General features: G+C 35.7%; 2 protein-coding genes across 5 annotated transcripts; one reads left to right on the forward strand and one right to left on the reverse strand.

The window, feature by feature from the left end:
• Positions 1 to 267: 267 nt before the first annotated feature.
• On the forward strand, positions 268 to 1363 carry LOC123907435 (CAX-interacting protein 4-like). Its single transcript, XM_045957718.1, has 2 exons — positions 268 to 377; positions 590 to 1363. The coding sequence occupies exon 2, from the start codon at positions 626 to 628 to the stop codon at positions 1178 to 1180; it is 555 nt and encodes a 184-aa protein (XP_045813674.1). The 5' UTR covers positions 268 to 377; positions 590 to 625; the 3' UTR covers positions 1181 to 1363.
• Positions 1364 to 3218: 1855 nt separating this feature from the next.
• On the reverse strand, positions 3219 to 14506 carry LOC123907436 (MORC family CW-type zinc finger protein 3-like). Of its 4 annotated transcripts, XM_045957720.1 has the most exons (16): positions 14360 to 14506; positions 13918 to 13958; positions 13315 to 13391; positions 13037 to 13190; positions 12140 to 12278; positions 11543 to 11840; positions 10783 to 10966; positions 9686 to 9787; positions 9213 to 9539; positions 9048 to 9131; positions 8777 to 8935; positions 6761 to 6844; positions 6045 to 6182; positions 5464 to 5576; positions 3820 to 3980; positions 3219 to 3526 (listed from the first exon to the last, which is right to left on the reverse strand). In XM_045957720.1, the coding sequence occupies exons 3-16, from the start codon at positions 13389 to 13391 to the stop codon at positions 3420 to 3422; spliced, it is 2127 nt and encodes a 708-aa protein (XP_045813676.1). In that variant the 5' UTR covers positions 13918 to 13958; positions 14360 to 14506; the 3' UTR covers positions 3219 to 3419. The 4 variants fall into 4 exon arrangements, with proteins under 4 accessions (XP_045813676.1, XP_045813677.1, XP_045813675.1 ...); XM_045957721.1 differs by lacking the exon at positions 13918 to 13958; XM_045957719.1 differs by lacking the exons at positions 13918 to 13958; positions 14360 to 14506 and adding an exon at positions 13570 to 13621.
• Between the last annotated feature and the right edge of the window lie 3282 nt (positions 14507 to 17788).

Consider the following 17788-nt stretch of genomic DNA (forward strand, 5'->3'; position numbering starts at 1 on the left):
CTTGATATTGAGGAAGCTTTAATAAATTTTGCCGATTAAAAAAAAAAAAAAATCATCAATGTTTCTTATGATATGAACACATTAATAGGCTATTACATTTGGTAGTGTTGATATGTTGATAGATAGAATGAGAGTTTTGTATTCAATCACTTGCATGTCTTTAAAGGAATAACAATAAGCATGTGGAGGAATAACTAAAAATCATATTTTAGTTAATTTCTTGTTTTTGTTTCTTCCGTTCTTAATTCTTGTTTGTTGTATTTGCAAGCCTCATAGATTTCGATATGTGGCGTGCGGTGGAATATACGACTCAAAAAAGGAAGAAGATGAAAGGATACGAGTACGACCCAATCTTTATTTTCTTCTTCATTGGGAAGGTAAGGCAGCAATTGTTCATAACGTCTTTTGGTGGTTTGGAGTTTGTAATGTTTCAACATTTATGGAAAATGATATAAACGTTTTTCAGACTTAGTTTTAAAGAAAAAAATCATGTGGTATGTCCAGCCAAAAGGCAAATTGCTTTAAGCAATTTGCATTCAATTCACTAAATGCATTCATGCATTTTTTTTCTTAAAGCTATGCTATATAGATTACGGTGCCATAGATGTAGCAAATAAGAAAGACAATGATACTTCTCAAAGTCAGCAAAAATGCAGAACCTGATGCAGAGAATGCATATGCCAGTTTCCAAGGGCTTCTACAGCTTGCTAAGATAACCAATGCTGATGTGGATCTTTCCCGTGGAGCTTGCAAGAAGTGTGGCCGTGTTGGGCACCTCAAGTTCCAGTGCAAGAACTATGTGAAACTTCATGATGAAAAGGTGGAGAAGGATCTTGAAGCAATGCAGCCACTGGGGTTGGTTGGAATAGATAATTTGAAGGGAAAATCTGAGGTGAATAAGAGAAACAATGTTGAGAGCTCAGAAGAGGAGGAAGAGGATAATGAGAGTTCAGATTCTGAGATTGATTCAGAGATATTGAGAGAGCAATTGCTCAAAGGTCTGGGAAGGGAGGTTCTTATAGACAGAAGAAGGAGGATTCAGATGATGATGATGAGTCAACTGACAGTGATTCAAGTGATGGAGATAATTTTCTTTAGACACATATCTATTTTTATTAGACACATATCTACCGGTGGCTGCCACCGTGCCACATGTACCGAACCTGGTGTAGTCGCATGATTCGTGCTTGCCTGTGCCTCTGGCCATTGTAACAACAATTCTCTTGAAGCTTGAAACGATACTCTTTCCGGCTTCTCCACCTCCCATATTTTTTCATTTCTTCTCTTCCATAAGCACCACAATATCATCGCAAAGTAGCTTTTTTGAGGCTCCTGCAGCGCTGCTAGACCTGCAAAACATAAAAACTCTAAGCTAGCAGCTACTTCAGACATCTCATGGATCTTCTCCCAAAGCACCGCTTCCACCCGTACTTTCTTTGCCTCCGCGCACCCTATAAATAAGTGTCATTCATTCTCAAACGTAGTTTCGCAATGGGGACACAAATCCTTGCATTGTACACCTTTCTGTTGAAGTCTATCACGTGTAGGAAAGCAACCTCTACCACTCTCCATATGAAGATCTTGACTCTGTGGTATCCGTAAGTTCCAAATTTGCATCCAATTCCCTGGAATTCTATATTCCCCGTTATCAATCAATATTTCCATTGCCTACAAGTATGCTGACTTAACTGTATAGACACCTTTTTTCTAATACATAAGCGCTTGTCTTCCCTTGTTGCACGTGTAATTGCCATTTTCCTTAATTCACCAACGTCCCTGGCATTCATAATGTTATTAACAATTTCCAAATTCCATTTATGCTCTACTTGGTCTATGAGATGTGCTACTATTAGATTCTTCCACTCTTGGGTCATTAGAGTAGTTATGAATGGATTGTCCATTGTTCTCAACCATGGCTCCTTCCAGATATTAATACTTTGTCTATTACGTGTAAAGTGTAGATACTACGCCAAATAAAACTTAGGTTGTGGCCTAGACTAGAGCTGTAAAAAGGGCCTTAAGGGGCCGGCCCTTTAAGGGGCGGACCCACTTATTCCTGATTATTAATTTTATTTAAATTTTAAACAATTTTTCTAGTGTCGTGAACTTATTCTCGTTTTCTTCAATCAGCACTGTCCACGATCGGCACCCTAAAAAAACTGTGTTTAAAATTTAAATAAAATTAATAATCAGGAATAAGTGGGTTCGTCCCTTAAAGGGCCGGCCCCTTAAGGCCCTTTTTACAGCTCTAGCCTAGACAGACCCTCAAAAAATCATTTTTTGGAAAATATTTAGCTTTGAAAATTTTAGTGACAATAGTATTGCAAGCATAATATCATTATTTTATTATTCATGCAGTGAATTTTTAAATATCACATTCAAATATCATAAATCAGAATTTAATAACGTGTTCTCATTTCAATTGTTGCTATCCATCTCAACTAAATCTTTTATTTACAAAATAAAAGCAACTTCAACTTTAAAAAACTTTTTTTTTGTTCAAAATATATCTAAATAAAGTAAAAACTAGAACAAACAAAATCTGTCAAAACTCAAAAATCATCCACCAATTTTTTATTATTATTATTTTGAAATAAAAATTGAGCAAGCCATCGAAGTAATCCTTTTGTAAGAAATTATCAGTTTGGTATATATGTTTGAAAGTAGGGTAGATTGGTACTGTATTTTTTTTCCTTTCAAAAAGGATCATTTAAAATAATAAAAAAAAAAAGCTAATTGTGTTGCATAGTGGATGAATTTTTTTCTCATAACTTCCAAACCGATGTTTTCTCTTTAGGCCCCATGGTTCTTTTTCTCCTGGAATTTACTTTTTTGCCCTTAATAAAAATTTTGGTTGCTACGAACCAAATTTTTTTTGCCTTGAAAAAAATAATTTGGTTTCTATTAATCGAATTTTTCCTGAATTTGAACTAGAAAAAATTTTGGTTTCTGCGAACCGAAATTTTTAACAAGGGCAAAATTGAAATATTTGGGGTATAAAAGATACATGGGGAGGCCTAGAGAGAAAACATCCCAAACTACATGGAGTTCAACATCTTTCCAACCCTCCCCTAGGATGTGCTTCTCTTCTTTTGCAAGTTGTTATGGGAATTGTTTCCCGTCGTATTAACATGTAGATTCTTTTTTTTTTGGGCCTACACCCCTACTTAACATTAGAAAAAATAAAACTTGGATTCGCCAAATGAGTGACACATTTGTTGATCTTAGCCATCCAATCTCAAATTAACACGTGTAAATGGGTGATGTTTTTAATACAAGGAATTGGAGTCCATGATATTCACATGTTGAAAGCATTCCTCAAAAAATGAGCCTTATACTCCTATCGTGGAAGACATTTGCAAAACCTGAATTTGTGCAGATTGGAGAATAAAAGGAAAAACTTCTTTCAAGTGTGGCTGCTATCTCTTTATCTGTTTGGGTAAGGAAGGAGATTTGGGATTTGGAAGTCCCCTTTTCAACCGCTTCAAGACTGATTTTACCTCCTCAGAATTGACTAATTTGTTATCTACAAGTTGAGATTATAACAAGAATTAGAAATGGAAATGAAACAGCGCTGTACTCTGAAGTGAAACAGAATATTATGCTGGTAAATAGAGTAAACAAATAAGCATGGAATAAAAATAATCAGCATATATTAGGCAACCCCGTTATTTTTACTAAATTAAGTCCAAGCCTAGCCATTTGCAAGGCATGCCTTCAAATTTGACATCCAACATATTAGATTTCTGTTAAGTACATTTAAAAACATACTACAAATATAGTCAGTGATTTTCATAGAATAGTTATCTAAGGTCTAACCTGTACGAGAAGCATCTGTACCAGTTTCAATCTTGAGACTGGGAGAATCCTTCAGCGTGTGATCATATCCTGATCGCTTTGTGGAAATAGTGACTACGCCAGGCTTCTGCTTCTGTTCAGGATCTGCACATTGACCTTTGCAAGGCTCCATATAACAGAACCTAAAATGGCAAGAGTTCATATAAATTAATGACCAATACATGCAATCATAGCATATTTTGAGGAATAATCACATTTGTAATTGAAATCTATTCCACCATTTCCCCAACCAAGGAGAATTAGCTTTCATTGCTATTGTTATTTATGCCTTTAATCATTTCCCCAACCCAACGGGAATTAGCTCTCATTGCTATTGTTATTTGTTCCTTTAATATGGACCATCATGATTCATGACCATCTCCATATCCATCTATCAAAACTAACTATGTTTAGGGTACAATAGTATTGCTATCAACTTAATAGAAACAAATAAATGACAGAGTTTCGCGTTACTAGCAAATTCTGACTAAACTGCCGCACAGAAGTAGAAATGGTTTATAAAACATATGCTGGTATTAACTCCATTTTATTTCATTGGATGGATTGTAGGAAGGTGTTTAAAAACCAAAAGTCCCAAGTTCCATTTGGTTTGTCATTTGGAACGACTTGAGAATTAGGTATGGAATCTTGAGAAAATACAGAATGATCTGAATTGCTCAAGTGAAATACACTCAGCATGTAGTGATTATATACAAGACTATGAGCAATTACATTCCTATATACACAAAATAAATAAGCCAAAGCATTCATAAAGAAGTAATGGTTAACAGAATTATAACAACTAAAATGCTAATTGCTAACTAAGATGCATGAGCAGCTATATTGCTGCAAAACACTATCAACATTATCCTGATATCACATTTTCAATAAATCAATAGGTACTAATTATGATTACAGTATCATTATCAAATTAATTAGTAATTTAGTATTATCAAAGTGTAATCTTCGATAAGTATTTGTAAATTAGCAACATTATCTCCCAGGGTTTCCTTCTAGCGTAATCATAATCAGTTTTTATTCTTTATATCCATTATTATTCCTTCCTCTTAAACCTTGATAGATCGTACAACTTGGGTTGTGCCTAACTCAATCCCACAAAATCAGCTTATAAGTCTCACTTATAAACACTTTTCCATGACATGTCACATCCAATGTGAAACCCTCAATCCCCCAACACAACCAAGATTGAGAATCTAGAGCATGACCTGATAGTGGATGGTCCGACGGATCTTAGATAGGCTCTGATTCCATCTCCGGGTTTAGGTTGGGCCTAATGCATGTCACCATAAACACTTATCCATACCGTATCACATCCAATACGAGACTTTCAACAATAAGCTTTCATAGTTAACATAGATAGCCTATGCTTATTGATGTGAGCTCAAAATTTAAGGATCTCCGGAACTTTCTCTTGAATATATATTCTTACATTTTTTTAAAATGGTACAAGAAATATTCATATTCAAGCCATATGAATATATATAAATAAGAGAGAGAAGAGAGAGAGAAGAGAGAGAGAGAGAGAGAGAGAGAGTGATGCTAAGAAATGAATAATCAGTCAATTATTCAAACATATATATGAATGTAAAATGTTTGTTAGCATACCATTTATCAGGCAATTCTCGGCTTTCAAAGGCGTGAGGTAACATTCTCCACTTTCTGCATTTGTCACATTGCACCCAGTCACGATCTGGTTTGTAGACGCAGTTATCCGTGTCCTAAGGAAGAAATAAAAGTAAAGTTAAGCAAACCTCCTGGGTAAAGGAAGAATAGGAGGACTTGACCATTCACAATTTTAACTAAGGTACTTTTATCAAATTCAATTATTGAGTAAAAAAAATAAAGGCTCATGCTAAACAGTGCCCCTAGGGCCCTAGTTAAGCATACCAAAAAAGGAAATAAAAAGACAAAATTAATGATAGGAAGATGACTTTTTACATCTTTAATATGTTGCATGCACAAGTTCCGAGATAAAATTTCATTATTGCTATGCTTAACTAGTAACTCGGGGGCACTGTTTAGCATTTTCCAAAAAATAAAACTACTATGATAACTTGGAAAGACAGACAGCCCACATGGAGAAAGCAGCTTCACTTTAAAACAATATGTTGTTTCTTAGTCCCAAGGAATAACAAAAATTTGACGATCTTTCATAAGTGATGATAGAATGTAAAGAAAAGTTTTACCAAATCAAGTGAATCAAAATTATTGTCCCAGTAGTCATCTACTTTTTTCCCAAGCCACTGCTCAAGACATGCATATGCTTCACAGTCTTGGAATCCCTGCTTGTTATTATGCACCCACACACGACCATTCTGATCATCCTATACCAAAAAGGAAGTAAGTACGACATTTCAAATGTCGTGAAGATGAAAACGGCAATTGATTATTGGGTAACTAAGTAAGGTATTGTGCAAAAAATAATCTCCCTTCTCAGAAGTACAACCCAGGACTAACATACAAAGTATCATTTGGACAGATGGAACAAAGCATATAAATCTAGTTGCAAAAAATAAACATCCAAAATTAAAATAAAACAAAAAAATCAAGTATATACTGTTTCCTCACAAGTTTCAATTGATTTGTGGTAAACTAATTCTATAATAAGACATAAAGAATAATAACTAAAAATCAAGCAATCTAAATTTGCGTCTTATTCACTGCCTCAGTTAACATACATACTATTTAACCCACTGCAGATCTGTATAACAGGGGTATATCATCCTATTCAGGCAGATTGTAGAAGCAACAAATACATTTCTAAACCTAAGCAACTAAAATTAATAAAATTATATTCCAAGCAAGCACGTTACTTTCTCAAAGGCTCCAAATGGTTAGAATACATGCAAATCGATGCCAAAACAATATAGTATTGGAGTTAATGCAATCAGAGGATACATACCATTAAATTGGTCACATCCATGACACCAATTACCCCCCGACCTACATCGGCACTATGAATCATACCACCAACTCTCTTGTAAGCCTGTAAAAGTAAAGAAAAAATAGTATGAAAACTATAAAAATTTTAATAAGGAGGAAACAGAAAAATAATAAATACTTTAAAAGTCAAAGCACTAACTCTTAACTTCTATGAGTGGACTCTTGACTCTAATTAAAGGAGGAAACTAAAAATGACATGGTTACTAGACCCAAAATCTTAATTAGTCAGGAAACAAATAAAAAAAATATGAAAATCAATCGTAAGAAATAGTTTACACTGCCGTAAGATAAAGCTTACCGAGTTTTAATTTAATCTAGTTACAAATAAACTCTAAGGAAAATATTATTTGGGCTGCAAAAAATATGGTTGAAATGCCAACTCAAAGAAGTTGGAGATGTACAGCAGTGTTAGAATGATCAACCAGAAAGTTGGTTAGTGTGTTGCACAACCAAGGTAAAAGAGACATGGTAGAATTATCGTCAGCGGAAATTTCCTGCCAGACAGTTATAAACAGCATGAACTATAAATTCTCTAAATTTAAGAGTTCAACTTCACAACCCTTAGCGGGTTGGTCAGAAGTCAGTCTTGTTTGGTAAGACTCTATTGAACAAAGCAAAGAAAAGAGAGTGCTCGACCGGAACAACGGCCAACAAAGACCGTAATTACATAGATAACAGCTCCTCCCTTTCTCCGGCTTTAAGGCGAACTGTATGACGGCTGAAAAGAAAGACGACCTCACCTTCTCGGCTTTAAACCACAAGGAAATTTAGGATATCCAAAAAAAACTAAAATTGATGTTGAAATTTGAAACAATAGCTAGTGTGTATCACAGCCATCGATAGTTCATCACGGCGTAGCTCAGTGAAATAGGAGAAATCGCTATTTGTATAATTCACTTTGGAAGGCTGGTACAAGTACAAGTACAAGTACAAGTCACAATAGTTTATTAGAAATCAGCCATTGTTATAATACATTACTAATTTCAAATTGTTGAGGTCAAATTGAATTTGGGATTTGGGATAATAGCCGAAGGCAAAACATCATTTAGGATAGCTGGCACCAAACTGCATTACGGATACGGATAGACAAGGTCAAACTTTATCTGACATGATCATTCAGAGTGTATCTCATTGGTGAAATATGGGAAATCACCGTTGGTTTAATTCACAATAGGAGGCTGTTGTAAAATATTGAACCACTCCTAAATCTAAGTTTATACTAAAACTAGACTCCTGATTTGAATTAAAATAGGAAACAAATGAATATGCCAAGAGAAAAGAAAGAGGAGAGAATGAGAGGAACATGACTGAACCTGTTTGTCTAAAGTACACGAAACTATAGTATGAAGTATACAGAAAACACAGAATAAATACAAGAACTTTTGGTTATCTTAATTACAGTTATTGCAAAAGACTAAACATGGTATAATTACCATATTTATATTCTCCCGATTGTAAATATCTTATGTATTTATTAGAGATTACACTTAATATTTCTTTATCAATATCAGGCTTTCATAGTTTTCTTAGATAGCCCGGGCTAATTGATTTGATTCCAATATCACGGGATCATGTTTCTTTTAGATTCATGTATGTGTGTGTGTTTTTCAATTGGTTGTATATATACCTGTAAATCACTGATGAATACTGTAAACTACTCAGATTCTAGTCTTCCTATCTAACACTGGCGCTCAAGGTAATACACACAGCTTATTAGAGGACCTTACAAAGATTTAGTGAAATCATAAGCCTGTTAAACTTTGCCAGCACATGCATACACAGAAAAGTGATGAATAACAAAGTATTAAGCCAACTGAGGGGCACTTGAGTGCACCCAAGATTCTCACAACAGCATATGCAGCTCACCCATCTACATTTGAATGTCCTGATTGGGCTATGTCACATACCAGAGTGTAACTAGGGATTCCAATCCCCTCAATAGCAACAAATATACACCACAGGACTAAATCCTTACCTCAATTAAGCGACCATGCCAATACAAAAATACTCCACAGCTTGCTTGTTCCCATTCTATTTGACTGAATCCTAGAGTCAGTTCAACTGCCCTTCCCAAGATGTCACCAGTTACGATAACAGTATTAGTGAGGAAATTTGCTAGGGGTCGACTTTTAACCTATACAAAGATAAAACGAACAATTAAAATGAGTGAGCGATTGAAAGCCAAAAAGAACAAAAACAATATCCTGGTTCCATTGACCATTTAGAACTTTCAAGAATGGAATTACCAGTTTCCCTTGAACACATATCTTCATTCGTGGAACTAAGAAGATGACTTCCAAATAAGCTCGTAATGAGTAATCCAAAGGAACCTGAAGCAACAAGAAACATAAAAAAAAACAGGTATAGTTTCAATTGATAATCATCTCATAAAAGCAAAAGAGACACCAAACCTTTTGATTAAGTTGGCCTAGACGAGAACGACTCCTTTTGCTGCGGATGAAAATGTCACCTTGGTGAAAAGAACTCCCGCCTTCCAGTCCGTCATGCCACTCTAGGCAACACTCTGAACCCCATTCATCCAAGTTCCATATATATATTTGGGTTCCCGTACCACCACAAAACAAGGCTGCCTTTTCACCAATAAGATATTTATTAAATGGTGAGAACTCCTTAATAGCTTTCAAATTGTACTTTGCCAATGTTTCAGACTGAGCTTTTGTGTCAACTTCCATTTGTTGTCCTTGTCGGCAGTAACTAACTATGGGTATCTCTATATTCTACAATAAAATATGTAAATAAAATAACGGTAAAAATTAAAACAATAGTATCAACACGGAATAGTGAAGTCAATCATCATTTTTTTTAAGTGGCATCAATTATGTCTTCAGTATAATTAAAAGAAAATGCAGGTTGTGTACCGTACATCCTTGCCTTCATTCAGTGATTGTGATAGAAAAGCTATGGATCTAGAATTAGCAGTCTGGGTTAGAACAAGAACATCTCTGCCAAGCCTCATTGCTCCTGTCTATCATGGGGGGGAACACAGATGAAAAAAAATTCACTTCAGCAATAAGATACAGGTGCGATTAAAGATATACTATGGTTTATATTTCTTCCAATTCAACATGGAACAAAACAAGATCATGAATTAAATAATTCTTATATGTTATCCTTGTAAAATAAGAAATACAAAGTCATATATACAGCAGCTTGAAGAGCATTGTATATCTTATTTTCTGCTTGTATTTATTTGTCTGATGCAACTATCAATTACGATGGGTTGGGAAATACGTAGATTGTACTTACTAGATTAAATGACTATAATCAAGGGATTCCAATTGTACACTTATATCTTATAAATTCAGTCTCTTTTTTTTTATTGAAATTCAGTCCTGTATTCAAGTGTCAATAACAACAATAATAATAAACTATCGACGGTGAAGATAAGAGAAACTCTCAGTGCAGAAAAACTAAGCAAGCTAAACTAAACAAATCTTAATGAATCGGCTTTTCTTCTTATAAAATATTAATCGACAATAAAAAAATGTTCCTCCAAAAGCTAACAAACTTCACGCAATTCAGTTAAAAGCAATTAATCTCTTCGGTCTCATAAAAAATTAAGCACATACACAAAAATACCATTTTATGGTATTTATTATTCACTCATGTCATTTCAATTGTCTGCTAGCACTAATGAAGGGTATTATGGAGAGCAAAAACTATGAATTTTTTTTATTATAATCGAGCCCGGAGGGGTAATAAACTACAGTACATACTAAAAAAAATAAAAATTATACTAGTAATAAAGGGGAGCAAAAGAAAAAAAAATTAATCAAATGCTAGACCAAACAACACCCTCCAACTATTTGAATATGCATCAGTGGTAGCCAGTATAAATTACATTGACAAAATGCATCATAGAAGATAAAATCCATTTACGCAAATCATGTGCACCAAAAGGCCAAAATTAAGTTAAAAAAAACCTGGGTGAGAATATCAAGAGAACGGAAAGAAATCTACCTTGAATCCAACACCAAATCTACCAATTTGATCCTTGTCGTCATAATCAGATTGTTTGTGCCCAAAAGATACCATCTTCACAACCTCGTCATGGTTCATCCCGTGACCATCATCAATTACTGACAGCATGGGTACATCCTTCCCAGATTTCTTCATCTTTATCACCTCAACACAAATATTGATCCTGTTGCATCAACATCAAAGGAATAATGAGTAGCTTTTTAAGGAAATGTTCCAGTTACATATAGTCATATATAAGAATGGGAAACTCTATATATATATTACTCATACATTTACTACATTTCAAGCAGCCATGTTTTGACTTCGCAACCATAAGTTCGATAAATAAAGAAATGCTGGATGATTGTCTCTGTTAGAACATATAAAATATCTCAGAACATCTTAGTTTATCTCGTAGACTCAGTTTCTATTATTAGAGTATATCTTAAGATTATATCCAAGGATTAGTTCCCATATTATCACAGCCATTCACAACTTTTTTTAAAAATGGTAGCTCAAAATCACAAATAAATAACAACTAATAAAGAAACAAAAGACAAAATCCCCACAGAAATAACTTTGTTGAAGATTAATAATTTTATTAAATATTCCTTAAAGTTTTCAACATCAAACAAAAAGCCTTAACAATAAAAATTCTAAAATGTTAGAAAAATATAGTAAAATAAACATTATTGATAGCAAGTTTGGCAACAAGGACAAAAACAAGAAAACAGTGGCAGAAAAAAAAACATAAACCTACTTTGTTGCTTTGGCATCCCTTGAATTATCAACAAGCTCAGCTATTCCACCAAAAAGCCATCCAGAGTGAGCCTGGCCAAGAGTTTTCAGGTAACTTGGGTCTGCTCGTATGAAATTTTTCTCGGGCAGTCTCTCCCGTGTCACATGTGACTGAATTCCACCACAAGTTTCGGATGTAAAACGATATGCACGATCCTCCCTGGGAGGAAACTTAGGATGTGAGGAGACATCTCCACAATTTGATGGACCTCTTGCTGTGGCAGTATTGTGTCCACCATGTTCCTCAACTATGTGCGAACCTGTTAAGGAAGCCTCTACTACAATTACTTTCATCCACAGAAGAGGCAAATACCATAAAGATTTCCATACTTTCATCCAAAGTTACAAATAATATCATCTACTTCAAATGCAAAAGTTTTTTAAAAAAGAAACCTTAATAATTCCATAAACCTAAAGAATAAATGTCCATCAATTATTTTGATACATGCCCATTCTTTTTTGCATGCAAAACATTTTGTTTGTAATGTTTTCATACCATTTCGCATCGACTAGTTATTATAAAATAAAGAATGAAAACCGTGACCTGTAGATGGCAAACCTGATTCACAGTCTCTTGGACGGGCATCTACAGTACATGTGCTGCCTATCTGATATGCAACATTAACTGAGTCGCTTGATATAGATGCTTTAGGAGGCAAAATGTAAAACTTGTACTGCTCAAAGCTTGTAATAGCAACCTGAAAAACAGAGTCTTATTGATTCTAGTTCAACTACTCAACAGAAGCAAAAGCAATGAGGGAAGATATACCAGTTTTACTCTATTTGGTAATCATGGATATATCATAAATGCTGGCACTTACAGGATAATTAAAAAATTGCAGGGACCTTAATAACCAAGAGAAAGATAAAAACACGACAAAGACAATAACATAATTAAAAAAAACCAGCACATAAATTTTACAATTTAACAGTTACAGCACCATGTAAATAAGAATACATACAGCACCATGTACATACAGAAGTACACAGCCAGACTTGCATCTTACTAATGAACTAGCAAACAAGGGGCTTCTCACTACCCGAAAAACTTGTGCTAAAAAATCTACATCTCCTCTAGATCACTAAGCATCGGAAACATATCCGCACCTATGTCATATAAATTTATAGGTGTATAGCATTTATTCTGTGAAGCCATATATAGTTTATTGATAAAAGGGGGAATCTCACTAACAACAAGAATCTGACTAGAACACATGGTGAAAAGGCATCAAACCATCAAATAAATAAACATTGCCACAGGAACTGCCACCACAACATCATATAAGTACATCATTAGCCACTATAAAAGCCATAACTAGACTCCTATCTCCTCCTTGGAGGCATAGTTGGTCATGATATACATAAGTAATCTATAAACCTTAAATTACTTAAAATTACCTCCAACCCATGTTATGCAAAGAAAAGAAATTAAGCTGGAAAAAATAAAATTTCATACCATGTCATTTTTGCGCAAGAAAATCAAAAACTTTCCCCACTCATTCCTGTCACGTGAAGAGTGTGGAGCAGGTACTACTGAAAACTGGGGCAATGCAGAAAGATCGGTTAGCTTTCTCTTCGAAACAATTGAATCTATGTTCAATTCTTGTGACCTGCAAAAAAAAATCGGTTAACATATTCATTAGTAAATAATCACACTACAAAATTTTGTTTGTCTCATCATAAAACACAGGTAATAACATAACAGGTTTTCCAAAGTTATTATAAAATCCATACAATTCGGTCGGTGGGTTATTGCACTTTATGTCACATATAGGTTTCCAATCTTTTTTAAGGGTAATGGCCATGCTCATCTGCATAAATGGTAGTGCAACAAAAAAATTAGCTGTACTAAAAGAATACTGAATAATACAAATTAAAACAAACAAAAAAATCTCAGAAACCTAAGCGCTTGTAAATGTGTTCTTTTCAACATAAGGATAAAAATATGAACTAAACTAAGATATAGTACTGTAAACACTCTGTTCTTACTGATCCTTTCACAAAGAGGTTTTTTCACACCTTTTCAAAACTGTTTTACACTTATACTAATTTATTTATTTTTGTCGAGTAGAGTAGTAGTCACACAAACGAAAGGTCATCGGTAACCACAGAAAACATCTGACCTAACAATTTTGGCATTGACACTCGAGCTAAATCTTACCCACAGACTTATACTAAATTTTAGTAGACTAGAGAACAGTAGGAATGGTGTATATAGTAGTGTACTAAGGTATATCTCCAACCTAACAATTTTGACTTAATCACATACACAAAAAATGCATCTATTTTAGCAAAAGAAAAAAAAATGTTATAAATTCTTGTTCAGACTTTATTTACCTAGCAGACCGAACTCTGGATTACCAGACCCCTTTCTTTTCCTGAGAATTAGAGGGTTAGTAAAAAAAAAAAATATAACAAAAACAAAAAAATACCTAACATATTGTGCATTATATTTTCTATTTTAATTTTTATCCATATTCCTAGATACAGCACAAGAAAAATTCAAGAAAACAAAAAAAATAATTTCACCATGCGTCACGATTTTCTTAAAAGTGAATATTGCAAATTGAAGAAAAACAAAATTGCAAAAGTAAAACGAAAATAAAAAATTTGTGAAACTTGCATAGTTCATCAATAGATACTAATAATCGAAAAATTGCAATGCAGTGAAGAATAATAGTAGACATTTGAAGAAAATAGCAACAAAAAGTGATGATAATAGTAATGGTATAGTGAAGATTGATAGTAGTATTAGGGAATGAAGAGAGTAGAAGAAAACCTAGAATGGAGTAGAGTGAAGAGTGTGTCAGAGAGAAGAAGACACAGCGACGACGTTTGGGGGAAACCTTGAAGACGAAGGCAGCGAAGAGTTTGTTACGTGACTCAATGAGTCAGACGAAATAGAGCGACTTCAAATTTGTGTCTCGGTGTTGTTAAGCATAAGGAATTTATTTATATCTATTTCCCTCACACAAGACTCTGACGAAAAATTTGTGTCACATTGAAATTTTTTTTTTTTTTAATTGTGATTTCGTTTTTATGCTTCTCAATTTTTAAAGAATAAATCATCATTTGTTCTTGTGAAATTTCTAGTCACTAGACTACTTGACGATAAAAAAAAGAATAAATCGTCATCTTGTGAGTTTAGCTCAATTGGCAGGACATTGCATTATATATACAGGGGTTGGTGTGAAGTTTCAACCGTCGTTAGCGATGACTAATCTTCGTCGGGGAACTTGTGGGGCACACAATGTAAGTTCTCCCCTCCCAACCGAATTTTTATCCATACGCATGAGGTATGAATCGAATCTCTGACCACATGTTTAAGGGAACCAAGACCCTTAACACTTGGATCAATTCAATGTTGATTTTAAATTACTAATTCTATAAATTTAAAATAAAAAGTCTTTAAAATATGTTAATTAAGAATGAAATGAAAATAAGTGGACATAAAGAATGAAATTTATAATAAGTTGTAAAATATAAGAATTTAATCGATAGTAAATAATTAAATCTGGAAACCAATTTAACATTTTAATAGAGACAATAATTTTTTTAAAATATTTATTATGAAATCAGAGACATATTTAAAACTATCTATAAAAACAAATTATGTAACCAAAAAAAATCTATAAAAACAAATTAATTTGATGATTTATTCAATTTTAAAACACTAACAAACAAAATAATTATTGTTAATTGGACTGGGCAATGGGCTTAAAGAAATATCCAGCAAGCCCAATTAGCATCAGAAGGAGGACCGGCCCAAATCAAGCAAACCCTAAATATCTGTTAGGCGATAAGTGGCCAAGGCGTGGTTACTTACAGATGGCTACGCCCAAAAGGATAATCCTGTCTCGTATAAATATCTCTCTCTTTCCTACGTTAACTAATTGACTTGAGAAGGAAGAAATCAACTTCCCACAACCGCCATAGCTTGGAAATCAAGGTTACCATCCCTACTTTCACGCCGTACCACCGAAGAAGATGCTAAGGACCGGGTTTCTAAGAATCTTAACTTGGAGAAGAAGACTAAGCGGTCTATAAATAGCTTCATATTTTCATCTGTAAGGGGGGATCATCATCTGACTTATAAAACTCCCAAGATTGTTGGGATTGAACCAAGTGTAATCACACCATTTAATCAATAATACAAACCCCTTTGTTTTTTTACCAGAACATTTTGGCGCCCACCGTGGGGCTGCGGTAAAATCATTTGATCCCAGCCTACCACACAAAACTAGACGAAAAATCAAACATTTCCACATGGCTGGAGAACACGGAAATAACGATAATTCTAGCGTTAACACCTTGCAAGCCGTCGTCGTAGAAATACGGCGCTTACAGACCCAGATTGCGGCCATCGAAGCCGAAAGAACACATGAGAAAGAAAAAGCGAAAATGATTTCAGAGGAGGAGGAAGGAGAGAGCGTCATGGACGTACAGCCTCTGGCACAGCACTTATGGGACACCCAAGTCTTGGAAGCAATTAAGGTTCCTCACCTTCCTACCTTTGACGGAAAAACTGACCCTCGAGAGCATCTGATGGCAATTGGAACACAAACTGCCATAATCAATGCTCCGGAGCATCTGAAATGTAAATTACTAGCCGGTACCTTCAAGGATGTGGCCTTACGTTGGTACATGAACCTTCCAAGGAATTCAATAGAAAGTTATGCTGATTTTCATAAAAAATTCATTCACCAGTTCGCCGGATCGAAACACGTGAAAGTCACATCAACTAGCCTTTTCTCCATTCGCCAAAACCACGGCAAATCGTTGCGCAGTTTTCTAGCCAGATTTAGCGAGGCCACCATCAAGGTCTCAAATCCAAACCAGGAGATGTTCGTGGCGGCCTTCCACAATGGGCTAAAAGCAGGACATTTCAACGAATCCTTAGCCCAAAAACCAGCCTCATCAATGCAGGAGGTAAACATGAGAGCGGAGTGTTACATAAAGGGCGAAGAAAGTAACGCCGAGAAAAGGCAAAGAGACGCCAAGGAGAAGGAATATGTGGGCCGTGCTACTAGAGTGCCAGAACACCCGCGACCAAAAACGGGAAGTCATCAAGGAAACACGTGGCAAAGGCACCATGGTAAGCCCTACCAACAACCGCCAAGGAGAGAGTTCAGAAATCACCCTGCCGATGAAGAGTCTACGCCGTTAAATGCTTCAAAAGTGTATGTGTTAAACGAAATTCTGGTCAGTGGTTTGGCAAACCTCCCCCCAAAAAGAGCCAACAATATCCCCTTGGGGCTCAACGACAACGCCTAGTGCGCCTACCACAGGTGCAGAGGTCATTCTACGGAAAAGTGCTTCCGCCTAAGAGATTTGATTGAAGAACTGATTAAAAGCGGACACCTCCGGAGGTTCATTGACGATGCAGCGCAAGGCCGGGTCGTCGTGCCAAAAATCCCCAGACAAGAGCCACGAGATACTCAGGGGCCAAGTAAAGAGCCTCCAAAGGAGAGGATCTCTGTGAATACAATAGCGGGGGGATTCTCAGGAGGAGGTGAGTCAAGCTCAGCAAGGAAAAGATATGTGCGCCGAGCCATCTCAGAGATATATCTCGTGAGACAACCCCAACCACTCGACGTTCCGGATTTGGCATTCACTGCAAGGGATGGCCTGGAGGTAGCGCCCCATGACGATGACCCTTTAGTAATACAAGTCCAAATCCTGAACTGCGATGTAAAGAGAGTACTGATTGACTCAGGAAGTTCAACAGATATTATGTACTGGGAAGCTTTCAAGGCCATGCAATTAGCGGAGGAGCAATTGCAGCCATACGCGGGAGCTCTAGTTGGGTTTTCCGGAGAACAAGTAGACGTAATGGGCTACGCCTCATTACTCACTACCTTCGGAGAGGGGAGTAACGCCAAGACCATCAAAGTGCGATATTTGGTAGTCAAAACTCCGTTCACCTCCTACAACATTATCATAGGAAGACCTGCTTTCAACACCTTAGGGGCGGCCATGTCCACCCTATACCTAGCAATTAAATACCCTCTCGATAACGGAGAAGTAGGAACAGTTAGAGGCGATCAGATACTCGCCAAAAAATGTTACGAGTCCAGCCTAAAGATAAGACACAGAACCTCCATTGCAAGTGGAGTACCCGAAAGAAGACAAGCCACAATTCCGGGCGGTATAAACGTCATTGAAAATTCGGACATGGATCCCAGAGAAGAATTTCAAGACAGAAGGG

This window comes from Trifolium pratense, linkage group LG2 (genome assembly GCF_020283565.1).
Source record: "Trifolium pratense cultivar HEN17-A07 linkage group LG2, ARS_RC_1.1, whole genome shotgun sequence".
In the NCBI taxonomy this organism is placed as follows: Eukaryota; Viridiplantae; Streptophyta; class Magnoliopsida; order Fabales; family Fabaceae; genus Trifolium; species Trifolium pratense.